The following is a 25,228-nucleotide window of genomic DNA, read 5'->3' as shown; positions in this document are numbered from 1 at the left end:
ATATAGTTCAACAAATAAAAACTCGTATTTCATCACACGGCGTCCTCCTTGAGCCTTCATAGGTGCTCAATCAGATCTTTCTGCAGTTGATGATGCACCTGTGGGTCTCGGATCTCCTGACGCATACTAAGATAGGCAGTCCAAGTTGCCGGTAGCTGGTGATCAACTTCGGCTAGAGGACCCTGCCTGTAGTATGGTTCAGTGTCAAACACTGGGTCTTCTTGCTCGCTCTCGATGATCATGTTGTGCAAGATGACACAGCAAGTCATAATCTCCCACATTTGATCTTTGGACCAGGTCTGAGCGGGGTACCGAATAACAGCAAATCGAGATTGGAGCACACCAAATGCCCGCTCGACATCCTTCCTGCAAGCCTCCTAAAGCTTCGCAAACCAGGCGTTCTTGCCTCCTGCCACAGGGTTTGAGATCGTCTTCACAAATGTCGACCATCTCGGATAGATGTCGTCAGCTAGATAGTACCCCTTGTTGTATTGGTGCCCATTGATCTCGAAGTTCACCGGAGGAGAATGGCCCTCAACGAGCTTGGCAAAAACAGGAGAGCACTGCAGCACGTTGATGTCATTGTGAGTTCCTGGCATACCAAAGGAGTGCCAAATCCAAAGGTCCTGTGTGGCTACCGCCTCAAGCACCACACTGCAACCGCCTTTGGCGCCTTTGTACATCCCCTGCCAACCAAATGGGCAATTCTTCCATTTCCAATGCATGCAGTCGATGCTTCCAAGCATCCCAGAAAATCCTCTTGCTGCATTCTAGGCTAGGATCCGAGCAGTGTCTTTCGCATTGGGTTTTCTCAAGTATTGTGGCCCAAACACTGCCACTACTGCCCGACAGAACTTGTAGAAACACTCTATGCTGGTGGACTCGGCCATGCGCCCATAGTCGTCGAGTGAATCACTGGGAGCTCCATATGCAAGCATCCTCATCGCTGTCGTGCACTTCTGGATGGAGGTGAATCCAAGAGCGCCAGTGCAATCCATCTTGCACTTGAAGTAGTTGTCGAACTCCCGGATGGAATTCACAATCCTGAGGAAGAGCTTTCGGCTCATCCGATAATGGCGCCGAAATGTTCTCTCGCCATGAAGTGGAGCATCGGTGAAGTAGTCGGAGTAGAGCATGCAGTAGCCTTGGAGACGATGTCGGTTCTTTGCTTTCACCCGCCCCGGCGCCGAGCCACCTCGCCGCGGCTTTTCATTGCTCGCCAGCAGCTGGGCGAGGGCGCGCGAGCACCATGAGATGCTCTTCTTCCTGGACGTCGGCCGCGGCTTCCTCCTCCAGCAGCGCGGCGAGCTCTTCCTCCTCATCAGAGTCCATCGCCGAGACAGGCAAAACGCCGAACACCTAGCGCTCGGTGGACGTGTACCCGCCGTTAAACCGCGCCTCCGCGGCCGGAAACGGCGGCCGGAAACGCCCAGCTGCTGTGGGAGGGGCTGCCGCGGCGAAGCGCTGCTATTTTCCGGCGGGGAATGGCTATCTAGCGGAGTAGGGCGGCGGCCGTCGCCGGGATATAGCTAGTGGTGACCGAGGGCGCGGGGGTGCGAGGCGAGTAGGGGGAAGAAAACCTTGACTTTTCCCCTGTCGGTGTGGGCCAAGCGTGCTTTTCCCTAGCGCCAGAGCCCCCAGCTGCTCCCCAGCGTGCCGGGTTCGGCCTGTGACCGCCGGGCGGAAAAAAGGTCCGAACCGGCGATTTTCGGCGTTCTGGGGGCGCGACTGGGCCGTTTTTTCGGTGCCGGCGCCGAAAAAGTGGCCTGGGGGGGGCTGTTGGGGGCGCGGCTGGAGATGCCCTAACTACCCACTAACTGGACAAATTATGTACTTGAGTAAAAAATGCATTGAAAAGGTGCAAGCCACCATCTCTCTCATCTTTAATTACTTAACCCCCAATGAGCTAAGTGCGTGTAGAAATTAAGAAGACCATTCGTAGATTGCTATTGGTCTTGATTACTGTGTGAAGAGAGAGAAGTATTTTTCTTACTTTAAAGTGCATTGGAAAGATATAGTAGTAAGTACACTTTTTTGTGAACAAATTTTGAAGCTAGATGTACATTCTTCACCGGACGGAGGGAGTATGCCATGCAAGTCACAAGTTACATTGTTTTTGCATTAGTGTATGCATGCATGCATGCATCACATCATCAATTCATGCATGTTATCATAAGTTAGTTTTTTTCATTAGATTTTGTTTTGAGAATATATGTGTTGATCGTTTGCATCATACCTATGTAGTTCACATTCATATTATTTTTTGTTACAAATGATATTCTTCTAATTAAAATTCATTTTTTTTCTTTGTATACCCTTTGTGTTTCACTTTCATTTTTAAGCTTAGATTTGCTTCTCATTAGTCATAGATGTTTTTGTAGCAACTTTTATGCATTCTTTTAGCAAATTTCCCACAGCAACGCGTTGAGGCATCATCTAGTTTGTAAAGCTATCCGGTGAAAACAAATGCTCGCTCGACTAGTCCTACTAATTCCATTGCCTGGATAACTGGATCCTATCGGTTTCGTGAGCACCCTTGTTCGATCGAACATGAATTCTGTAGTATGAGTTTTCTGCTTTTATGCCTCTCATGTCAACAGAGTACTAAAAATGTGAAACGGTGCTTACATATATTTGTGTAAAATCATTGTTACTCTCTCCATTCGAAAATTTATCCATTTCTCCGACAAGTATTTCCGGAGGGAGTATTTAACGAACAGTTGTGCAACTAAATTTATGTAAATGCATGTGTGTTCTAGAAGGCGCATCACGTAGCCAGGATATTTTGCAATTTGGAGCTCTCCTTCGTAAGCGCGAAGGTAGGGCTTACGGTGTTTCCGGCATGCATGGCAGGAGTACTCTTTCTATTGAAATTGATATGTAAATCAGACACTTCGTTCGTGTTATCCGATAGAATTCAAACAAGGCAATGCTAGTGTGGAAATGTTACTCGCAACACACACTCAGTCTATTCATCATGTTTTTATCGCTGAAATGACGCTATGCAAGTAAATTCCCACGCACTGAAGTTTTTCATCGATATCGATATCTCCTGCCCATAGCCCCCTTGATAATTGGAGCAATGCCTTTGAGCTCGTCTTGTTGGAAGTGTTCGACAAATATCTTTTAGCTTCGTTGGATTTCTACCGGGTTATGCTTTTTTAATCGTATAGATGTGGGATAGGACATCTTGCTAGTTTTCTTTTCACTTTCATGTGTGGGAGGTTTTATTTTTTTAGTTCTTGAAGTGTGCCATTGATTTTTTGAGTCGGATGCATATATTATTGCATTATGAGTATGCTTTCATTGGGCGGCAGGTCCGGATAGCTATATTGAACCTGGTTACTTGGAATGTGCTTTCACAGAGCCTATGCAAACTTGGGTAAGTTATTGGTGTTGGTATCATAATTTTTTTTATGAGTGAGACGCTTGAATCATGTTAGTTTTATTTATTTAGAGATGGCGATAACTATTTGCCTCATCTATTAGTTAAGAAGAAGAGATTTGTCTGGTTAATTAATAAAAAGTCGGGCAAAAACTGGCATAACCCGCTGATTTGGCATACTTAAACACACACACACACACACACAAACACACATACACACACAAACACACATACACACACAAACAAAAAAGTCTTGTTGAGGTTGCACATTGATGTCATCGTCAACACTTCTCCGTGAGCAAGCGACTCCAACTTCGTGCAAATGACCGTCGACCAAACCCACATCACAAAGTGTAGGATCAAAATTATCGACCAAAGGAGTGGCGATGAATGAGAGATTTTAATCAATTATTTATAAATACAAAATAATTCGGTAAAACAAAAGAATAACATAATACTCCCTCCGGTCCTTTTTACTCTGCATATTAGGTTTGTCTGAAGTCAAACTTTTTAAAGTTTGACCAAGTTTATAGAAAAAAATATATTAACATTCACATAACAACACCAATATCAATAGATCCATCTTCGAATATATTTTTATATTATATTTATTAGGTATTTTAGATGTTAATAGTTTCTATTATAAATTTGGCCAAAGTTAGCAAAGTTTGACTTCGGACAAATCTAATATGCGAAGTAAAAAGGACCGGAGGGAGTACAAATATAGCAGTTCTAGAAAAATCTACTAGTAGAACTAGATAAACTTAGAGGCATGCAACAAAACTACTAAGTAAGCATAACAACAAAAACTAGTAGTAGGACTAGAGAAACTCGCTCTCACCCTCCCTTGTTTCATATAGTGACCACGATGATGAGAGCTCTGACGACATCCCGGTGGGTGCATGGGCTGCAAAAGGATGAGGACGACCAGAAGCAGAGGTGGTCCTAGCCATGGCGGGGGCTTATGGAGAACAAACACATAGGTTGTGCTGCAGGTTAATTTGAGCGGTTTTTTGGTGGCTTATAGTCGGTTTCCTTGAAAAAATGTGTCACGGTAAGAGTTTTCGAAACATGACTTCGATCATCATACTAGAAGAGAACACGTATGCCACAAAATAACACAACATGCCGACCCATGTCACACCATCTTTTCCTAAGATCGATTGTCCTTGGGCAACCGTGTCAATACTTGAGGCCAAAAATGTTCAAAGGGGAAGCTAGGTCCAATCAACGAGCACACTGGCCATGCATGCATGCCCTTTCAATCGTTCAAAGCATCTAAAGCGAAGGAAAGTTGCCCAGGTCACGACCAATCCACAATCATCCTCACTAGCGAAGTTGTGTGCATGCCAAGGGGGGAACTGCCCCCCTCCTCAAGATTTGGAAACAAATGCGAATGGTAAATATATCAGGGTGGCCTAAATGGGAAAACGCATCTCCCCGTCGGATCCTCATATTTCTTTTAGCCCCCCGGGCCCATAAAGTATTTATCTAGCTCAACCGCTTCCCTCAAATCCTCGGCTGTCTATTATGCTTTGTTCACTTTCATAATCTAGAAAAAATATTCTTGATTGGGTTGTTTCAACACTATTCTTCTTTCCTCCAACTAATTATACCGAACATATCCTGTCAAAACTACGCAAATGGTACCGACAAAGCTCTATGCTTCTTACTCCCTCCGTCTCCCAATGGGGATCATTAAATTTTGTTTGAAGTAAAATGGCTCAAAGTTTGACGAAGCTTGTTAGAAAAACAACCAATAACTATAATACTACAAGCTATTTTTTTACTAAATATACATAATATAATATTTTACTATACTACTAACTATATGTAATATAAACATTTACTTTATTAGTGTATTTAGTGATACAATTTTTATAGTAGTTTTTGCCTCTCTTTGTTATAAACTTTGTCAAACATTGAACCGTTTGACTTTAAACATAATTTATACTAGATGGTACCCCGTGGGTTATTGAGGATATTGTCAGCAACATATTTCAATGACATTTGATTGTATTAACATGAATATATGGATCAATAATATATAAACTAAATATTAAAATACTTATTATATATTGTATTTGATTATTCGTATAGGTAGCATAATGATGGAAACATTTTCCATGCATGTTGTGGTGGCCCTTTTATGAGTTGGCATGTGTCATGAAGTGGAATGTGTGCATATTGAGAGAAGTAGTGGGATCAACTAATAATGAAAAAACTTTTCACATGTATGTTGAGATGGGCCTTTGATGATATGACTGAAGGAAATATGCCCTAGAGGCAATAATAAAGTTATTATTTTATTTCCTTATATCATGATAAATGTTTATTATTCATGCTAGAATTGTATTATCCGGAAACATAATACTTGTGTGAATACATAGACAAACTAAACGTCACTAGTGTGCCTCTACTTGACTAGCTTGTTAATCAAAGATGGTTATGTTTCCTAACCATAGACATGTGTTGTCATTTGATTAACGGGATCACATCATTAGGAGAATGATGTGATTGACATGACCCATTCCATTAGCTTAGCACCCGATCGTTTAGTATGTTGCTATTGCTTTCTTCATGACTTATACATGTTCCTATGACTATGAGATTATGCAACTCCCGTTTGCCGGAGGAACACTTTGTGTGCTACCAAACGTCACAACGTAACTGGGTGATTATAAAGGAGCTCTACAGGTGTCTCCAAAGGTACATGTTGGGTTGGCGTATTTCGAGATTAGGATTTGTCACTCCGATTGTCGGAGAGGTATCTTTGGGCCCTCTCGGTAATGCACATCACATAAGCCTTGCAAGCATTGCAACTAATGAGTTAGTTGCGAGATGATGTATTACGAAACGAGTAAAGAGACTTGCTGGTAACGAGATTGAACTATGTATTGAGATACCGACGATCGAATCTCGGGCAAGTAACATTTCGATGACAAAGGGAACAAAGTATGTTGTTATGCGGTCTGACCGATAAAGATCTTCGTAGAATATGTGGGAGCCAATATGAGCATCCAGGTTCCGCTATTGGTTATTGACCGGAGACATGTCTCGGTCATGTCTACATTGTTCTCGAACCCATAGGGTCCGCACGCTTAACGTTATGATGACAATTTCATTATGAGTTTATATATTTTGATGTACCGAAGTTTGTTCGGAGTCCCGGATGTGATCACGGACATGACGAGGAGTCTCGAAATGGTCGAGACATAAAGATTGATATATTGGACGGCTATATTCGGACACCAGAAGTGTTCCGGGTGATTTCGGAGAAAACCGGAGTGCCGGAGGGTTACCGGAACCCCCCGGAGAAGTAATGGGCCTTATGGGCCCTAGTGGAGAGAGAGAGGGGCGGCCAGGGTGGGCCGCGCGCCCCCTCCCCCTCTGGTCCGGATTGGACTAGGAGAAGGGGGGCATCGCCCCCCTTTCCTTCTCCCTCTCCCCCTTCCTTTCCCCTCCTAGTAGGAGTAGGAAAGAAGGGAGTCCTACTCCTACTAGGACTACTCCTACTAGGAGGACTCCTCCTCCTTGGCGCGCCCTAGGGCCGGCCGGCCTCCCCCCTTGCTCCTTTATATACGGGGGCAGGGGGCACCTCTAGACACACAAGTTGATCCTCGTGATCGTTTTCTTAGCCGTGTGCGGTGCCCCCTTCCACCATACTCCTCGATAATATTGTAGCGGTGCTTAGGCGAAGCCCTGCAACGGTAGAACATCAAGATCGTCACCACGCCGTCGTGCTGACGGAACTCTTCCCTGACACTTTGCTGGATCAGAGTCCGGGGATCGTCATCGAGCTGAACGTGTGCAGAACTCGGAGGTGCCGTACGTTCGGTACTTGTATTGGTCGGATTGGGAAGACGTACGACTACTTCATCTACGTTGTGTCAACACTTCCGTTGCCGGTCTACGAGGGTACGTAGACAATACTCTCCCCTCTCGTTGCTATGCATCACCATGATCTTGTGTGTGCGTAGGAATTTTTTTGAAATTACTACGTTCCCCAACAATGACATGTGTGCATATTGAGATAAAATAGAACTTAGTGAGGATCAACTACTTAGGTATACTATAAGATACTCCATACGTTATTGCGATATTTTGCAGTATTTTGAATGGGATTTAATTATATGAAACATGAATAATACAAGAATAGAATCTGGAAAATACAAAAATAATTTATTGTGTTTGATTTTGTATATTCGTCAATATTTGTTAAGTATAAATAGCATAATAGAATGAAAAATTTAATGCATGTTTTCATGTTGAGGTGAGATTTTTCCTATTTATGATTGCTGTTAAAGTGTGCCTTTTTATATGGATGATGCATGATGAGGTGCCATGTTTTTTTTGCGAAGGATGAGGTGACATGCTTGCAAGTTAAAAAAATAGGTTAGTAGCAACTGCTCCCTTCGTCCCATAATATAAAGAATTTTTCACACTACAACCATTTAAATATAGAAATTTGGATCACCACCATTTTAGGGTGGTATCAAATTAACTTTTTTTTAGACAATGGTATAAATTAACTCTTTTTTCAAAGGCCACATTAAGGCCGTCATATACTAGGCCTAAAGTAAACTGGACCCAGATGTCCAGGACACGTTTAGTTGCGTCCCACTCCAACTTTCTGTAATAAAAGCCCAGTTCTGCCGCCATCAACTGGTTCATGACCCAAAACCCACCGTCTCTTCCGAGCTCGCAATTGTTTCGCCTCACGAGTGCTATTTCTCGCTTTACGCGAGTTCGAAGGGATAGTTTATGGCGACGCTAGCCACTGCGCTATGTGTGGAGTTCGTGATGAACTGTAGGGCGCGACCTACTTGAGGTCAAAGAGCTTTTTTCTCTCCTCCGTTTTTTCTATTTTATTCAGTTTTCTTTGGGTTTTCTTTGTTTTTTGTTTGCTTTTTCATTTTTCTTCTCCATTTTCTATTTGGTTTTCTTTTTTCTTCTCTATTTTTGGGTTTTCATTTATTTGTTTTTTCTTTGTTTCCTTTTCTTTTTCATTCTACATTCTTATATACATGATTAACATTTTTTCAAATACTTGTTCAACATTTTTCAAATACTTTAAAAAAAATTAAATGCACGATTGCCATTTTTCTAAATATTATGTAAAGTATATTTTTGTAATATACTCCCTCCGTTTCAAAATAGATGACTCAACTTTGTATAAAGTTAATAAAAAGTTGAGTCATATATTTTGGAATGAAGGGAGTATATGTTTATACTATTTGACAGTGTAAACAAACTTAAAAATGGAATAAAAAACGGAATAAAAATGTGAAAAAAAGAAAAGAAAACGAGGCAGTGTAGTACACGCGAACCTGGGCCAGCCCATATGCTCGCGCGCTTGAGCGAGTCGGCACGAGCGATGCCCGTCTCGCCTGGCCTCCCTCTTCCAGAGTCCCGTCCTCCCCGCTACACGAGTCCCCCGCGTCCTCCCGCCAAAACCAAAACCCTAGCCCAAACCCACCAATGGCGGAGACCGACGCTAGCGCCAGGACAAGCGAGCCCCCGCAAGCGACAGCGCCGGTCACGGCTACGGAAACGGCGGCCGGGACCGTGCCGACGCCGATGGCGGAGGAGGGGGCGGTGCCTCCACCCGGTCTCGATTATAAGAGGAAGCTTGGCGAGACAGGAGGGGAGGAGGCGATGCTGCCGATGGACGCGGAGCAGGGTGGTGGCGGCGCCGAGGATCGGGCGGGGGTGGGAGGAGAAGGGGAGGAGGAGATGGCGGAGACAGGGTCCAAGCGGCCGCACGGGGACGGCGAGGGCAACGGGTCAGGTATATTTTTCGCCGTTTTTGTTTTTTACATCGTCTCGGTTTGATGCGCGTAGTATTTTTGCAATATGCCTAGGCGTGATAGATTTTGCGTTGTCTCTAGGCTGATTCGCTATTTTTTTCGGAGCAATGCCAATGAGGGTCGAGTTGGTATGGGCAAGGATTGCATATGGTGCTGTTGCTCAATTTTGCAAGCAATCAAAGGGGTTAAAAAATAATTTTGCCATCGAGTTGTTTGTGTAATTGCCATAATTGTTGACTTGTAGCGAATATGAGTTACAATTGTCGTATTACATTACATTGTTATCATGAATAAGATTGTTTAATTTTTCTTATCTGCACCAGGTATTACTCAAACTGAAGTGCATGGACCTGAAACATCAGAAGTGGTGAATGGGGAGGTTCCTGTCGATGAAAGCATGCTGTGCAGCTCTGAGGTAGATGGTCCAAAAGAATGTTCAGAACTTCCTCAAGAAGATGATGAGCCCTCACCAGAACAGCAGAGTGCCGAGGCGCTTACCCAAGAAGTGACGCGAAAAATTGAAATTCCTCAAAGCAAGGTACTGTCTACTTATCCTAGTTATGCTGTTCAGTGCTTATTTCTGTGTGAATATACATATTTTAGTTGCTGGTTGGGCCCAAAATATTCGAAACATATTTTAGTTGCTGCATTGGGCCCAAAATTTCTGAAAAAATCATTTAACGGGCATTGGGTCCAATAGGCAAGAATTAGGTCATATAAGTTGAGATGGTATTTCTATGCATGTATTCCCCAGAAGCTTTAATTGACATTCACTTTCAGACCAGTTCTGCATTTGGTTAAGCTAAGCTGGTAGCTGAATGTGGAAGATAAATCTGCGGAAACTATCAGATGCCTGCAGATCACCTCAAATGCTAAAATCCAGATTGTGTAGTATGACGAAGCTGATCCAAATTAAATTATATCCTTTCTCAGGTTGATGTAGGTGATTCATCTACACTCGCTGCTAGAAGTTTTGGGACTCCACAATCTGGTGCTGAGCAAGTGGACATCCATGTCCCAAATGACAAGGTGAGCCTTAACAAAATATCTCGGCTATAAAATTTACTTAAGAGCCCTGATATATTTCCTTTTATCATAATATGTAGGCTGAGTTGGTCATTGGGGAGGGAGGTGAGACCATTAAGGCTCTAAAAACTAAGTCCGGGGCTGACATTCAGGTTAGTGCTATAACTATATGCATGGATGTTTTTTATTCACTTCAAAATGAAAACTAATCTCGTTTTTTGTAGTTAATCCCAGAACATCTCCCTGAAGGCGATCTTTTCACAGAAAGAAAAATACGACTTACTGGGAATTGGAATCAAATAGAGATTGCAAGAACAATGGTCCTAGAACTCATCAGTCAGGTGCTTCTGATACTTATCTATATCTGTATCTATAATCTATTACATTGCTCTGTATGCTATTTGAAGATTTTAAGGGGAACTGCATATTTTTTTAGTCTTATACATGTAGGATCTGCATGAAGTTAAAAACCATGTTTGCTACTCCCTCCGTTCCTAAATATAGGTCTTTCTAGAGATTTCAACAAGTGACTACATACGGAGTAAAATGAGTGAATCTACACTCTAAAATATGTCTATATGCATCCGTATGTGGTAGTCCATTTGAAATCTCTAAAAAGACTTGTATTTAGGAACGGAGGGAGTAGATGCACTTTATGTTTTGAAATGTTGCTTGCACTTTTTATGTTACCATGATTGAGCAAATATTTGAGTTTTATTAGACCGTGGCATTAGCTATCCAACTTGATTGTAAGGCATAATAAGTTTAACTTGTAACTTATCATGTATGTTGATCGTATGATATCTCCATGACAGTTTTGCATCTGACTGTTGTAACCTTCATTGATATCCCTGGTAGCTATGAACCATATGATAGGTATTATTTATTTTTTCCATCCATCGGTGCAGAAAGTTGTATGCTCTTCAACTATGTGATCACAATGTCAAGGCCTTATCGTTTTTGGTTGTTCATGACATGGGATCTTAGAAAGATAAATTCCAAAACTAAATTGCTTTATTTTAAGAGTTCTTTTTTGGCTAGATGATGGTTCACATTGCTGATACAGCTCTATAATATGTTTGGGTTCAGTAATTCATTATTCTCCATCACCCACTGTTGTACAGAAGATGGTAGTCGGGCTTTGTTCTTCAGCAGTGGTAAGACCTAAGCCACTTACGTCTGTGATATATGCCTTGTGACATTAGTGCCATATCACTTTGATAATCATTTTTTCCCCGACAATTGGCATCCTTATGTTTGCAGAGTTCTGTGTCATGTTTGGAAGTACACATGACATTCTACGTGTCTCCATTATGCATCAGATAAAGTGAATCTAAGCCAACCTTCTTTTTTCCTGTGTAAACTTCTTGCCAGTTCTTGCCTTTTGGAGTATTCACCATGGAAACTTTACATGCCCATCTATTGGGTTTTCTATATTGGCTTATTATATATTTATTATTTTTTAGAGGAATGATATCTATTCTGTCAGCTCAGTAACACTTCATGTTTTATCGTGGTTATTTTGTGCCTGTAGAGGTTTTACTACATCTCTTGAGTTTGTCATGCATGATAACTTGTTGTGTAAATCTTGTAAATGTTTGTTCATTTTTAATCTTTGCAAGTTATCAAAGTAGATTCATGTAGTCTATAATCGCGAGTCCTGCTCATTCGAGTATATCTCCTTCTAGTTACAGCAGATTAGTTTGGTGTATTTCAGTTCCCTTGCTTATGTTTAAATCTGTCTTCTCTATCTGATAATCTTGTGGTTTTGTGTGTTCAGTTTCCAATATCCTGTTCACAGATGGGTGGCCATGAGCCTGGTAGAACGCCTCAATGGGGTTCTAACAATGGTCATAACTACCCGGGAGGTATGCATTGTCAGAACCCACAGTACCATCTTGATGGTGTATATTCTGAGCAGACTGCATCAAGAGGTGGCATGGATACTGGCTGGAACCAAATGTCAGGCGGCGGTACAGGTCAGGCACCTTATCAGGGTGGTTGTTACGAATATCATGCCTCTTACAACACATACTCAGCTAGAGGTCCTCCCAGTGTCGTTCAAGCTCCAATGTACGACTCGGCTAGAGGTCCTACTGGTGCTCAAGCTCCAATAAACTACCGCAACTGGAGCCCGCAAGTACCCGTTGGTTATACTAGCAGTTACCAACACTCTGCCCCGGGCCAACTTACATATGTGCAATGGTATAATGGGCAGTGCCACGGGCAGCAGTCAATGAATTTTCAGCAAGCATACCAGTCTTACCCTCCACAGCAAGATCCCTATGGAAAGTCTGCTTTTGGTGGAGCTCAGCAAGGCTATGGTATTCCTATGCCAGGCACAAACCACCAAGGATCAGCTCCAGCCCAGCAGCCATATGCATTACAGAGCTCAACCGTGCCACCTCAACCAGGACTTTGTTATGGTCAGCCCTATGGTGCAACTGCTGGTGCTACTCATGGGTACGTGCAGTCTTCAAGTGGTCATCAGCAGCCAGCGAGCCAGGTCACTTCGGTCTACACCCAGCAAGTGACGCAGTATCCATCGACTCAGCCAGGTTACATTGATCAGGCGTTTGCTAACAATGCGAACTATCATCAACAGCCAGCCATTCATGTTGCATCGGCTTACCCGCAGCAAGGAATGCAGCCCGGTGTCTATTGCCAGTATCCATCTACTCAGCCTGCGTATACTGATCATGTGGTTGCTAACAATGCAAACTATCAACAGCCAGCGAGTCATGTCGCTTTGGCCTACCCACAGCAAGGAATGCTGCCTGCCGTCTATGGGCAGTATCCATCGACTCAGCCAGCGTATACCAATCAGGCAGTTGCTAACAATGCAAACTATCAGCGGCCAGCGAGCCATGGCGGTCCAGGCTACCCGCAGCAAGGAACGCAGCCTGCTGTATATGGGCAGTATCCATCGACCCGGCCAGCGTACACAGGTCAGACGGTTGCTAACAATGCAAGCTATCAGCAACTTGCAAGCCATGCCGCTGCGGCCTACCCACAGCAAGGGTTGCATCCCGGAGTTTATGGGCAGCGTCCATTGTACACTGGTCAGGCGGTCGCTAACAATCTGATGAATGCAGCCCGGTCCGTCGACCCAGCGGGTGTACACTAATCAAGACTGGTGCAACGGGGGCTCAACTGAAGCTACTGCAAATGTCAACAAGTCTGCGGCAGGACATGATTCGGTTCCAGAAGGCGAGCCTCATGAAACTGGCGATGAGCATGCAGCCTGATGCATCTTCCACCTCGCAGGCCAATTGAGTCAGCTAGATAAGACTCTGGTTAGCTCTATAGGGTTTTTGGCACAGGAGGAAATGTTTTTCTGACGGAGAAACAAGTCGGGTCATCTGAATTTTGGTTGTGGTGTATTGACTTGATGATCTGTTTAGCATCAGTCTTGTAACGTTTTTGCCGTTTGGATCACTCCCATCTCCCAAGATTTAGTTCGTACTGTTCATGGATGGGTGCGCTTGTGATTGATTGACGCTAGGTCGTGTGGTTTATGCTTCCTCGATGGTAAGCAGCTCTGCAGATTAGACAATAAAAGCATTTCATCTATAGAACATTTTTTTTTCTTTCGAACCAACCATGCAAGAGGACTGCATGTTATACATACAACATTAGATAATGAAAAGCATCTTGGTTCATACAAAATTCAATTTATTAAAGCAACTCCAATGGAGCGACCCATTTCGTCCGCCCGCGTCCGTTTGGATCGATGCGGACAAAAGTGACGGCCCAACGCGCCGATCTAAACGGACGCACGTCCGTTTTTCGTCCGCGGGCGACCAATTTCAGGCTCAATTTTGAGCCGGATTTGCGTCGGCGCGGACACAAAACGGACGCGCGCGCACGCTTACTCCTCTTCCCGGGCCCGCCGGTCGGTGGCAACCACCATCATTTCCCCCCATTTTCCCCCAAAATGCTCCCGCCCGCCCGCGCGCGCCCCCGCCCTCCAACCAGTCATGGAGGACGCCATCGACCTCGACCTCGACCTCGACGCCGCCGCCGGCCTCGTCTCCCTCGCCTCGTCCGACGCCGTCGCCCCCTCCAGGAAAGGCAAGCCTCGTGCCCCGCGCAAGACCGCCGCCGCAACCAAGCCGAAGAAGACGCTGACGCCGGAACAGCGGGCAAGGGAGTCGGCCAAGAGGAAGGGCCGGAGGCACGCCGCGGACGCGAGGGATGAGGCCACCGCGCAGGCCGCCCCCGTCGCCGCCGCGCAACAGGAGTTCACCAACTCCCGCGTCGCCGCGGCAACGAGGGAGGCGCTCTACATGCTAGGGGTAAACCCTAACCAGCACAGCGTCCTCCAAGCCGCCGTCGCCGCGGCCAGCACCGGCTCGTCGGCGTTTCCTCGGATGGTGATGCCCGACTCACCCCGCGCGTCGGCTTGCAACCCGGTCCCCGGCTTCCACGTCTACCCGCAGGCCTCCCGCCTCTCCGGGAAGTGCTCACCCTTTTTTGTGTGCTGCCATGTGTATCGGCCGGCTGGCGAGTGCGCCAGCATGAACTGTGGTATTTTTTGAAGCCAGTATTGTATGGCGGCGCTGGCATGGTGCCGGCATGAGACATGGCCGCTGGCATAATCGACCGCGGGCCTTTTTTATTTAAAAGTTGAATGCGGACATGAAATGGGTCGGCGCGTTGGGCGCACTGCCGACCCAAATGCAAAACTAGGCGGGCGCCGGACGGGCGACCGACCCAAACAAATAAAAAGCGGACAAATACGCCGTCCGTTTGGATCGCTCCATTGAGGTTGCTCTTACTCCCTCTGTTCCAAAATAAGTGACTCAACTTTGTACTAAAGTTGAGTCACTTATTTTAGAACAGAGGGAGTACATCCAAACCAACGCTCAAGGAAGAACACGTCCGCGCGAACCATTCGATCACCGGAGAATGGCGCAACTCAACGTTCAGCACTGGGTCGTCCTCACCGCGAGATGCCGGCATGGATCATCATCAAAGCAATGGCAACTGGACGGTCCCGGAGTGTGAAGAGTAGGCAGGTGTCGTCGACGCAGAAGTGGTGCCACCCGTAGCGTTGCCCCGCCGCCGGTGCACGGGCCACTGCTCCCCGCACATCTGCAACTAAATAATGTGTCGGATAACCAGACGCCCTGACCAAATCAGGTCTCGTCACCATTTTGTTGCAACGCCCAGCGATCGTAAACAAACCTACCCCATACATAATAGAGAAAATTCCTTATTTGATACTATCTTAAAATCTGTTTCTTTATTTGACACGACATTAAAAAAAATTTCTTCCCTATTTGACATAAGTTCTAAATTTTATTTTCTATATGACATTTCCATTCATTTTGAGCCTAAATAACACCTGAAAAGACTTTTTTGCCCCTCATGTTGTATGTGTGTAGGGGGCAATATCGCACACACGCAGCACCAGTGCGAGGACAGAAGCACACACAGCAACATATACACATGCACCAACACACACGCACGTGCGCACACACGCAACAACACGCACGCGCACATGCACACACACACAACAACACACATGCACGCGCACGCACACACGCAGCAACACACACGCACGCAGCACACACACATACACAAACACGCAGCAGCAGCACACACGCAGGCAGCACATAGGCACGCAACAGCACACACACGCACGTACACATGCAGCAGCACACATGCACACACACATGCAGCAGCACACATGTGCGTGTGCACCCACACATGCAACAGCACACACGCGCGCACACACATACCGCATGAGGGGCAAAATCGTCTTTTCAGGTGTCATTTAGGCTCAAAATGGACGGAAGTGTCGTATGGGGAATAAAATTTAGGACTAATGTCAAATAGGAAAGAAAAACTTTTTCAATGTTAAATAAGGAACCAGATTTTAAGACAGTGTCAAATAAGGATCCACCTTTTAACTCCAGAAAACTGTCTTACACCGTACAGATCAAAACATGCGTCATTCAACCGCTAGCACTACCGTCCCGCATTACAGACTGACAGTCTATGTTGCCAGAAACAACGAACAGAACTCTAAGCTCAGTCGGAGGAAACACTCATAATATATGGAGGGCTACGACGGTTTCATGGAAACATTTCCCGTTGCAGAGTTTAGAAGACAGACACGAAGGGGAATCACCATGGACACAGCAGAATTCCTTGCGTGCAGACTGCAGGGTGGGCGGATGAAACACGACAGAAGCCACAGCGATATAACAGAATGAAATTTGGAACTAGGTTGCGCGGGTCGGGCTGTTTGGGACGAGATGATCCGTCTTCTCGGACATCACATCCATGCCGTCCACGTTAACCGGGTTGTCATCCTCATCGCTGAGTGCTCTGCTCATCAGCTCCTCCCAGAAATCATCATGCAACACCCCCTGGGCTCTGTTCTGCTGCACTTCACAGGTACCGAGACCAAAATCCTGTGGCTTTACACCGTTAGTGTCGACGCCTGAGTCGTTGATATCAGATGGAATCACATCAACAAGGAGTTCCGCCGCACCTTCCAGGTCAGGTGGGATCCCATCAGCAAGGAGTGCCACCGAACTTTCCAGCTCAGATGGGACGCCGTCAGCAAGGAGTTCCACCGACACCTCTCCAAGAAGCTCCACTGACTCATGTGGATCAGACAGAACAGGTGAGTCTTGCTCCAGGCTGCCACTGGCACCCATGTCATCAGCTTCAGGACCCTGATCGATGCTACGCCTCCTTTTCTTTGACATAGCGTCATGGAGCTCCTTCCTCACCCCATTCAGGGAAACCAGTTGCTTCAATAATTCAGGGTTCCGGAAGACACGTGCCAGGAATGCTGTCATTTGCTGCTGCTTCCGCTCGGTTCCATGTAGCCTCTCCTCCATGCCTTTCAGGTGCGTTTTCATGCTCTGCTGTTCCTGCCTTAGCTTCACCACTTCTGCCATCAATAGTTGCTTGTCCCTTTTCAGCTGGTCGGTATCTGTATGATTTCCAAAGTGTCCCACCTCAAGGTATGATCCAAGAGATTGCTGATTTGGAGCAGTATTAGCGGGATGTCTTCGACGTCTGATGTTCTTCAGAAGGTGCCTCTGTCCCCGTAGAAAACCCTCATTGGCAAACTCCCATCGATCAGGATCCACCTTTCTGAAACCCTGACAAGCCAACAAACAACATACCACGGAAAAATTACTTCCAGGAGATTTCTAATGCAAGTGTGTAGCAACATGTTAATTCTTTCTCAACATGGAAAAAACAACACGCTATATTTACATTTTACTTCTTTCTAGAACGTAAGCCGCAAGCGCAACAGTACCAAGAGATGGAACCGCAACAGGGTATCTGTTTAAGTGCATCATTTCAGTTGTTTCTTCGCTACATTCATTCAAAACTCTTCTTTAATCTTCATCTTTTTTTTCTCTCGAAGGAGAATTTTTTTTATAAATACTCAAAAAGAAAGAAATATCAACTCTTATAGAAGAATAAAAGATGTTGAACTAATTTTAGAATACAACCTTTATTCGGTGAAAAGGTCCCAAAATGAGAGGGGGAATGCACATTAACCACTAAACGGGGACAGCGGTAACAACAGTACCGCACAGTGCAACGGCTATACGAAATATGAAGTGGGGGCACATACTGCAGCTTTCATCAGAGGCAACGAAGGACAAAAGAGGTGGTGCAAGGTGCAATATTTTGGCCCTATCATGGTTCAAACTGCTTGTTGTTGCAAAAGTGGTCCAATGTGCAGTAAGCATCAGTTTACCTAACGTCAAGTGAATTTCTCATAAATATAACACTAGCAGGGTAAAGAAAAATGAATGTGAACACATGGCTTTAACATTTTGTTCACCAGAATGTTGATTTCCTTTTTATGGTAACATGAGGAAAAAGGAACTTAGGAAAGTAATTCACTAGATATTGTTAAAATACAGCTTTACTTATATCTCAGCGAAGCTCCATTCAATTAAAGCGTGGCAATATGCTGCTTTATTAACTTAAGTTTTTCTGCTTGGCATTCCCTATGCTTTTCTGCAGAATAGTATGTCATAGGACATTATACCATTCCTATTCACCTCTGGAAGTTAGCTCTGCTTGTTTTAGTGTAATACCACGATGTTCTTAAGTAGTACAGATCACCCTAATCATAAAGGAGAGCTGATATCCACACTATCTACCAGACTAATTAATACTCCATCCATATCACAAATAAGTGACACTAGACACTGACATGGTCTTCAAATATGTAACTTTGACCACTGAGTTATAATACAATATATGTGCAAGCCTTACAAAATATAATATTCCAGAAATACCTTCCGAGACAACTATATAATATATGAATTTGAAATTTTCAAATGGAATAATCAGAATCTATTCATCAAAGTTTTAAAAGTTTGACAGAAGGTGTGTCTAAAATGTCACTAATTTGTGATATGGAGCGAGTGAAATACAACAATCTTCAACCTCCAACTTTTTTTATGTACTTTGCCAAATTGCAGAAAAAGGGAAAGAGACTGCAAACATAACCACTGCATTGTGAAAGTAGGTAACAGCACAGTGCAACAGCCATGTAAATTATGAAGATAAACATTTCACAGTGACATATGACCTGAGATGGCACCATGGACATGCTCATAAAGAAATCCAAATAATGTGGTAGTCCATGAATATATTCAAACTGCTATTAATTTGGCAAGAGGAAGCTCTAATACGAAGGCATGCAGTACACAACTGTACAACACATGCAAGACAATGTTGCAGTTGATTATGTCACGAAAAATTATCTTTGGAAAAATATACACTAGCAGGGTAAGGATAAATGCACGTGAAACAGGCAGAATAACCCTTTTTCTCAACAAGTTCTTTCGTCTTAATGATGACATAAGATATATAGTACTCCCTCTGTTCCTAAATATAAGACGTAATTGAACTGCCAAAACGTCTTGTATTTAGGAACAGGGGGAGTACGTTGGAGCAGTAGTCAACAAGAACAGTTAAAGTCCAAAGTTTTACCCAGCACATCCAACCAAACAAGTAAAAGTTTTGTGAATGTGTTGCCTTCTTATTAACTGAAGTTTACTAGCGAGGGATTCCTGTGCATTTTCTACATAAATATTATGTAACTGGCTAGGTACATAAATTCCTATGCACTTCTAGGATTTTGTTTGTTTGTTTTGAAGTCATTATGCACTTCTAGGATTCAGGTCTACTTGTTTAGTGTAATACCACCGATTTTCTGAAGTACAAGATGTCCCGCTCATATATTAAACAAGAGATGATATCCCCACTGTTGAACCAAAATAGTCAATGGTATTCTGCAGTTGTAACTGGCTCTCTTTTTCTGTACTTCTCTTCACCAAATTTGGCAACACAATCTCAATGGCTAAATCACATCAATTTCACAGGTAACAATCACAGCATTGCATTTGGGAGCATCAAGAACATGCAAAAGGGACAACATTTACTCGCATCGAGGCATAACAAATCAGTTGCATTGCAAATTTGCAAGAGGGGTCAAGGGAATCGGGCTTGGTAGCTTACATAGGTGTTGAGCTGCCTGACAAAGGTGGAGAAGTTGCTGTGCTTGAAGTGCCTCGGCAGCAGCACTGCGGAGAAGCGGTGCAGATCCCAGACGACGAGGCTGTTGTTGCCAGCGCTCCACGACACGACGTTGTCGGTGCTCCGGTCATCGACCATGTCGTACGTCTTTGTCAGGAAAAGCGACGGCTTGGCATCGCGCAGCCCCTCCAGCGGCCTCGGTGCCGCCGTGGCCCCCGGCGAATCGCCTGTCCCATGGCCATCCTCCTCCTCCACCTTGACCAGACTCGGCATTGGGTCCATACACCCAAACCCCAAGAACCCTCCCAACCAAGCGACAACACCAAAACCCTCCTCGCCGTACCTCTGTTCGCGGGCCCTACTGGAGAAGATTGCGGTGGAGCGTCTGCCGTGACGGGACCGAACTCTCCTCTCGGCGGCTGGAGCGGCGGCGAGGGAGCGAGGAGCGGCGGGGAGCGGGGAGGAGAGAGACGGCCATTTGGGGAATGGAAGGTTCTGGAAGGCGTGGAGGGTTTGGAGGAGGATGAACGGCGGGACGGGCCCGTGTCGGGAACTGGGCCTCGTATGGGCCGGCGCGACAAGTGCCAGCGTGACTGCTGGCTGTGCACACCTTGTGAAAATGAGAGGGTCTTCTAAAAAAACTAAATTCTAAAAAGGTGTGCTACGCGTCGGCCGGCGGATCTATTAAAAAGATCCACCGCCTCGTGAGCCGTTAGATATGCCTCAATCAAGTGGCAGAGGCGTCGTCCTCTACTTCCGCAACAAAAGTCTTGTTGCACAAACATTTGCAACAAAAGTTGTGTTGCAGAAACATTTTCAGATTTGTTTTGCAACAGAGCAGAGATAATGTTGCAGAACCGTTGTTGCGGCAACACCAGCGGTTGTGGCTGAAACTCGAGGAGGCGACATCCATGGACGTCGGTGCTCCTCCAGGGCGGTGGTGATGTGGAATGAGGGGCGGTGACGGACGAGGCTCCAACGATGGCGTGCCTCGCAGAGGCAGGTGATGGCAGGACGGTGCTGCTCGATCTAGAGGCCGACACCACTTGAATCTATGTGGAGAGAGAGAGAGAGACGGTGTTGCTTGATCTAGAGGCCAACATCAATTGAATCTGTGTGAAGAGATAGAGAGAGAGGGTAGCAGGGACGCGGGTGGACGGAGCACTTGCTTGCCGACACCATCCCTAATCCCGGCCCCCGTCGTCCCTGGTCTGTGCCCTGCGTTTGGCTTGTAACAAAAGGCTAGTTACAGACTGATATTCTGAAACAGACGACGAGTTGCAGAAAGCGTGGACACAGAGGGGGTTGCTTTCAACCGTCTGATCAAGAGTCCATCTGATGGATACAAAGACGACGGACGCTCATACGCGATCAGGCGGTTGAAGGCAAGCATTTTCCATTCTAAAAAGTGCAGCTGCACTTTTTGGAGCTGCTGGGCACACACCCTTTTGCGTCGTCCGATGGCGATCGCATTGTCCAGGTGTCATGCGGTCGGGCTCAAGACAGTTCGCGACGCGCTTCAGGTGCCGCGCGGTCAGGGTGGGGTGCCGTTGGTGAGCGCACCAATTTCAGACGAAGCGGCTGACTGAGCGCCCGCCACTTCTCTTCTCCGTCGCTCCACCCCGCCGCTCCCATTTCGAAAATGCAGTTCGTTCTCTCCCCATTTCCTCTGAGAGTTCCTTCCGCCATCTCAAATCTCCGCAGTTCGTGCTAGTCCCCCAAATCCCGCAAGGAGTCGTCGTGTTCGTCGAATATGTGCAAAAATCCTAAGGGAGTGTGTCAAATGCATAGCCCACCTTCCCTCGCCAGATTGAGCTTTCGAGGTGAACTAGCTGGTGCGTTCAATCTTTTTCTTCTACATGAAGATGATGGTGGTCAATTGAAGCTACTGCATATGCCGACAACAAGCCTGCGGCAGGACATGGTTCTGTTCCAGGCACATGGAGGAAATGCACAGCCTCATGCAACTGGCGATGAGCAGCAAGATGTGCCACCAGCATTGGCAACCTCGCAGGCCAGTTGAGTGAGTGTAGATAGGACTCTGATTAGTTGTATAGTGTTTTTGGCACCGACGAAGAAACAAGTTGGGTCGTCTGAACTTTGGTTAGCAGTAAACGTTCGAGTTGTATTCTTGTGTATCGACTGGGTGAGGCAAAATTCCGTGTTTCGAGGAAGTTAATCGAGATCTGATCTCAGTTTGTAAAAATTTCGGGATCTGACCCTTTTGTTACCGTCAGGGTCTATGATGGTAGGAAACTCCCCTACCGCTGAATAGGCTGGCGGTAGCCTGCACAACTCTACCGTCAAGGTGCCCGGCGATAGGTGCGAGCATGCACTATGTTCCATACTTAGGAAGATTTTTCGGTTGGGCGTGCAACCCTACCGTCAGAGACCTTGGCGGTAGGCTGTTATACCCTACCGCCATGGACCCTGGCGGTAAGAAAAAGGTAAGATCCCAAAAATTTTGCAAGCCAGGGTCAGATCTCGATCAAGTTTTAAAAAAGGGTCAAAACACGAAATTTCGGGATCTGACCCTTTTGCTATCGTCAGGGTCTATGGCGATAGAAAACACCCCTACCACCGAGCAGGCTGGCGGTAGCCTGTACAACACTACCGCCAAGGTGCCCGGCAATAGGTGCGAGCATGCACTATGTTTCATACTTAGAAGATTTTTCGGTTGGACGTGCAACCCTACCGTCAGGGACCTTGGCGGTAGACTGTTATACCCTGCCGCCATGGGCCCTGACGGTAAGAAAATAATAAGATTCCAATTTTTTTGCAAGATAGGGTCAGATCTTGATCAAGTTTCAGAAAGGGGTCAAAACACGAAATTTAGCCACCGGGTTATCTGTTATCCTGAGTCCTCGTGCAACTATCGTTTCTATTGTTTGGATCACTGCCATCTCCCATGATTTGTTCATCTGTCCATACTCGATAATCCTACATCTATATAACACACTACGAAGACTTACGAAAGCTTCCTAACAAAAACTCTCTGGCCCCTGATTTTAACGGGGTGGGCCCTTGCTGCATCTATCCATCCAATCCCACCTCACCACGTTCCCTTTTACATAAAATATTTACTAACCTTACCTAGGTCTAGCATTACTCGTTCATAGTTGGGTGGCGCTTGGTGGGTTGCCTAGGTCAAGTGGTTTTTGTTTCCTCGATGGTTAGCAGCTCATCGCAGATTATATATACTAGTAAAATAAATAATAAAAGCAGTTCATTCATCCAACATCCAGATCGTGGTTCATCATACAGTCCATTCCTTGCTTATTTGCCATCACATCAAGCTCAAGGCACAAATTAACACGAATCAGTAGTCTAGTCACTGGACGATGGTGCCGTCCGCCTTGCGCACCTCGACGCTGAGCACCGGGTCGTCGCCGCCGGCGTCCTGCAGCAGCTGGAAGAAGCAGATGTCGCCGACGCGGAGGCCGTTGTCGACGCGGAACTGGTTCCACCCGTACCTCAGCGCCGTGCGGGTCCTGGCGTTGCCCTTCCGCCGGTTGCTGTGCTTGAGGCAGACGCTCCACTGCTGCCCGCGCATCCGCAGCACCACCCTGCCCTTCTCCGTGAACCCGTGCGACTGGCTGAACTCCACAGGCACGTTCTGCTTAACCGGCAAACAGTCAGAAACCAAAGATGCGGGGAGGGGCGCACGTTTACAGGTTACAGCCACGGCTCACCAGGTACTGCTTCTTCTTGGTGCCCAGGTGGCACTGCCCCAGCGTCACGGTGAACCGACTCGGCGCGGCGCCGCCTCCGCCGCCATGGACGACGCCGTCGCTGCTGCTGCTTCCACTCCCTGGCAACGCCGGTGGCGGAGACTCCTCCTCTTCTGCTCAACTCACCCGCGCACTGTCAGTTCCAGGATATATATATACTGCAAGGGAAGATACTACAAGGGAAGGGAACGTACCGGCGCTGTCGTCTTCCTCCTCGCGCTGGCAGCAGTGTCTCCCGCACTCGGAGTCGTCGAACACCTTGACGGTGAGCAGGGCGGCGCCGTCGTAGCAGAAGACGAGGAGCTGCCCCAGCTCTATGCCGTTGGCGCGGACGAACTCCTTCCAGCCCCTGCCGAGGTGCATGTCGCCGTGCTCGTTGGCGACGACCTCCACGTCCCACGCGCGCGCCCCTCCGCCGTCGACCCGCAGCTTCACGCCCCGGAGCTCAAGGCCGTTGAGCTCGCTCACGAACTTGTCAGGCAGCACCTGCAGTTCAGACGGGCGGCAAGAAACAGTAAGCAAGCAGAGAGATGAGAGAGAGACGAGCTCGTGCTTGGTGAACTAGCTAGCAGAGCATGCGGGACTAAGTACCAGCTTCTCCCAGGACATTCCGGCAGCCATGAGCTTGTAGAACTGGAAACCAGCCAGGTCCGGGCTGCCCTGCGCCATCTCCGCCGTCTCCGTGTCCCTGTGCTCGGAAAATCAGACCGGTGAAACAGCCAAGAAGACGGCCGAAAGTCGACACGTCAAAGCAAGCAGATCGAGCCGGTGGTGCTCCCTTCCGGTCGCCGCACCGGCCGCCTACCTGTGAGAGCGCAGGATCACCATGGAGCACGGGCGAGGCCACCGGCTGGTCTAACTCTCACTCTCACTGATGGGAGGAGGAGGAGGAGGCTGGAATCTTGTGCTGGAGTGGGGTGGGAGGAGGCGAGGAATCTCTTGTAGAACGCTGGGATCGATGTAACTGCGCAGCACCAACACATACGCACCCATCACGTACGTCTCGTTTGCCATTTCTTAGCAAGAAGCGGCACGCAGGACACACACGAGATGGGCCTCGCTTTACTGGCAGCGAACACCGAAAGGGCGTCAAGCTGCGCGGCGTGTGTGCTGTAGCCTTTGGAGCTCACATGGCTCTATCCATGCATGCTCGGTTGTGTCGTGTGCGGGCCAAGCGCTTGGTGGTTTAGACGCCTACAGGCTACACTCTCTTCTACACGCCTACAGCTACTCTTCCCCGCGCATTATCGTGGTGTACGTAACTGGATATTTTCCGTGTTCTAAGGCTGCTTACCGAGGAAGTAATTATATTTGATGTGTAAGTATCTGTTTATGGGTCATCACTTTCTCTACGCAGAGCCAAACCAGAGTAACTGAAGAAGAAACAGGTTAAGATGCTGGTAAATGCCCAACCCCTGGCTGCCATGGAGGGATATGGGGTACACTACCACTTTTTTTTAGAATTTTATCATTTATATCACGAATCAGTACAAAGTAGTTGATCCTTACAAGCACACTGAAATCCAAACACAAAGGACCATGAACACCTAGAGTATCCTAAGACAACCATAATGCAAGAAGATCTCCGGAGCCCTGTGTCATCATCCCTGAATCTTGAGAGAAGACCCCTGCAGCAGAAGGATCTGCAACCAATCGCAAGCGGGTCATCATCTTCGACCTCGGTACAATTGCCGCCACGCCGCTTCCTTCTTTTTTGACACCAGCGCCGAGAGAGCATGGAC

The 25,228-nt window shown here is 46.6% G+C and overlaps 3 protein-coding genes across 3 annotated transcripts; 1 reads left to right on the top strand and 2 right to left on the bottom strand.

The window, feature by feature from the left end:
- The first annotated feature begins 9,043 nt into the window (after window positions 1-9,043).
- LOC125547078 lies at window positions 9,044-13,348 on the top strand. Its single transcript, XM_048711099.1, has 6 exons — window positions 9,044-9,176; window positions 9,519-9,733; window positions 10,129-10,224; window positions 10,302-10,373; window positions 10,446-10,562; window positions 12,002-13,348. Exons 1-6 carry the CDS (start codon window positions 9,044-9,046, stop codon window positions 13,346-13,348), a joined length of 1,980 nt encoding a protein of 659 aa, XP_048567056.1.
- Window positions 13,349-16,103: 2,755 nt separating this feature from the next.
- Window positions 16,104-20,323, bottom strand: LOC125545572 (heat stress transcription factor A-2b-like). The gene is made up of 2 exons (XM_048709572.1): window positions 19,738-20,323; window positions 16,104-17,348 (listed from the first exon to the last, which is right to left on the bottom strand). The coding sequence occupies exons 1-2, from the start codon at window positions 20,035-20,037 to the stop codon at window positions 16,455-16,457; spliced, it is 1,194 nt and encodes a 397-aa protein (XP_048565529.1). The 5' UTR covers window positions 20,038-20,323; the 3' UTR covers window positions 16,104-16,454.
- Window positions 20,324-22,964: 2,641 nt separating this feature from the next.
- LOC125545573 (B3 domain-containing protein Os03g0212300-like) lies at window positions 22,965-24,479 on the bottom strand. Its single transcript, XM_048709573.1, has 5 exons — window positions 24,292-24,479; window positions 24,078-24,174; window positions 23,681-23,972; window positions 23,448-23,599; window positions 22,965-23,371 (listed from the first exon to the last, which is right to left on the bottom strand). Exons 1-5 carry the CDS (start codon window positions 24,312-24,314, stop codon window positions 23,087-23,089), a joined length of 849 nt encoding a protein of 282 aa, XP_048565530.1. The 5' UTR covers window positions 24,315-24,479; the 3' UTR covers window positions 22,965-23,086.
- Window positions 24,480-25,228: the final 749 nt, after the last annotated feature.

The sequence above is a fragment of the Triticum urartu genome, chromosome 3, assembly GCF_003073215.2.
Source record: "Triticum urartu cultivar G1812 chromosome 3, Tu2.1, whole genome shotgun sequence".
Lineage (NCBI taxonomy): Eukaryota > Viridiplantae > Streptophyta > Magnoliopsida > Poales > Poaceae > Triticum > Triticum urartu.
The sequence above is the reverse complement of the archived record's forward strand: the minus strand, read 5'-3'. Positions and strand labels throughout refer to the sequence as shown.

Coding starts and splice junctions, on each gene's coding strand:
- LOC125545573 (XM_048709573.1), bottom strand. CDS start 24,314: ATGGTGATCCTGCGCTCTCACAG. Junction 23,973..24,077: donor GAATGTCCTGGGAGAAGCTG/GTACTTAGTCCC, acceptor TCTGAACTGCAG/GTGCTGCCTGACAAGTTCGT. Junction 23,600..23,680: donor GGAGGAAGACGACAGCGCCG/GTACGTTCCCTT, acceptor TGAGTTGAGCAG/AAGAGGAGGAGTCTCCGCCA.
- LOC125545572 (XM_048709572.1), bottom strand. CDS start 20,037: ATGGACCCAATGCCGAGTCTGGTCAAGGTGGAGGAGGAGGATGGCCAT. Junction 17,349..19,737: donor TCAGGCAGCTCAACACCTAT/GTAAGCTACCAA, acceptor TTGGCTTGTCAG/GGTTTCAGAAAGGTGGATCC.
- LOC125547078 (XM_048711099.1), top strand. CDS start 9,044: ATGCTGCCGATGGACGCGGAGCAGGGTGGTGGCGGCGCCGAGGATCGG. Junction 9,177..9,518: donor CGGCGAGGGCAACGGGTCAG/GTATATTTTTCG, acceptor TATCTGCACCAG/GTATTACTCAAACTGAAGTG. Junction 9,734..10,128: donor TTGAAATTCCTCAAAGCAAG/GTACTGTCTACT, acceptor ATCCTTTCTCAG/GTTGATGTAGGTGATTCATC.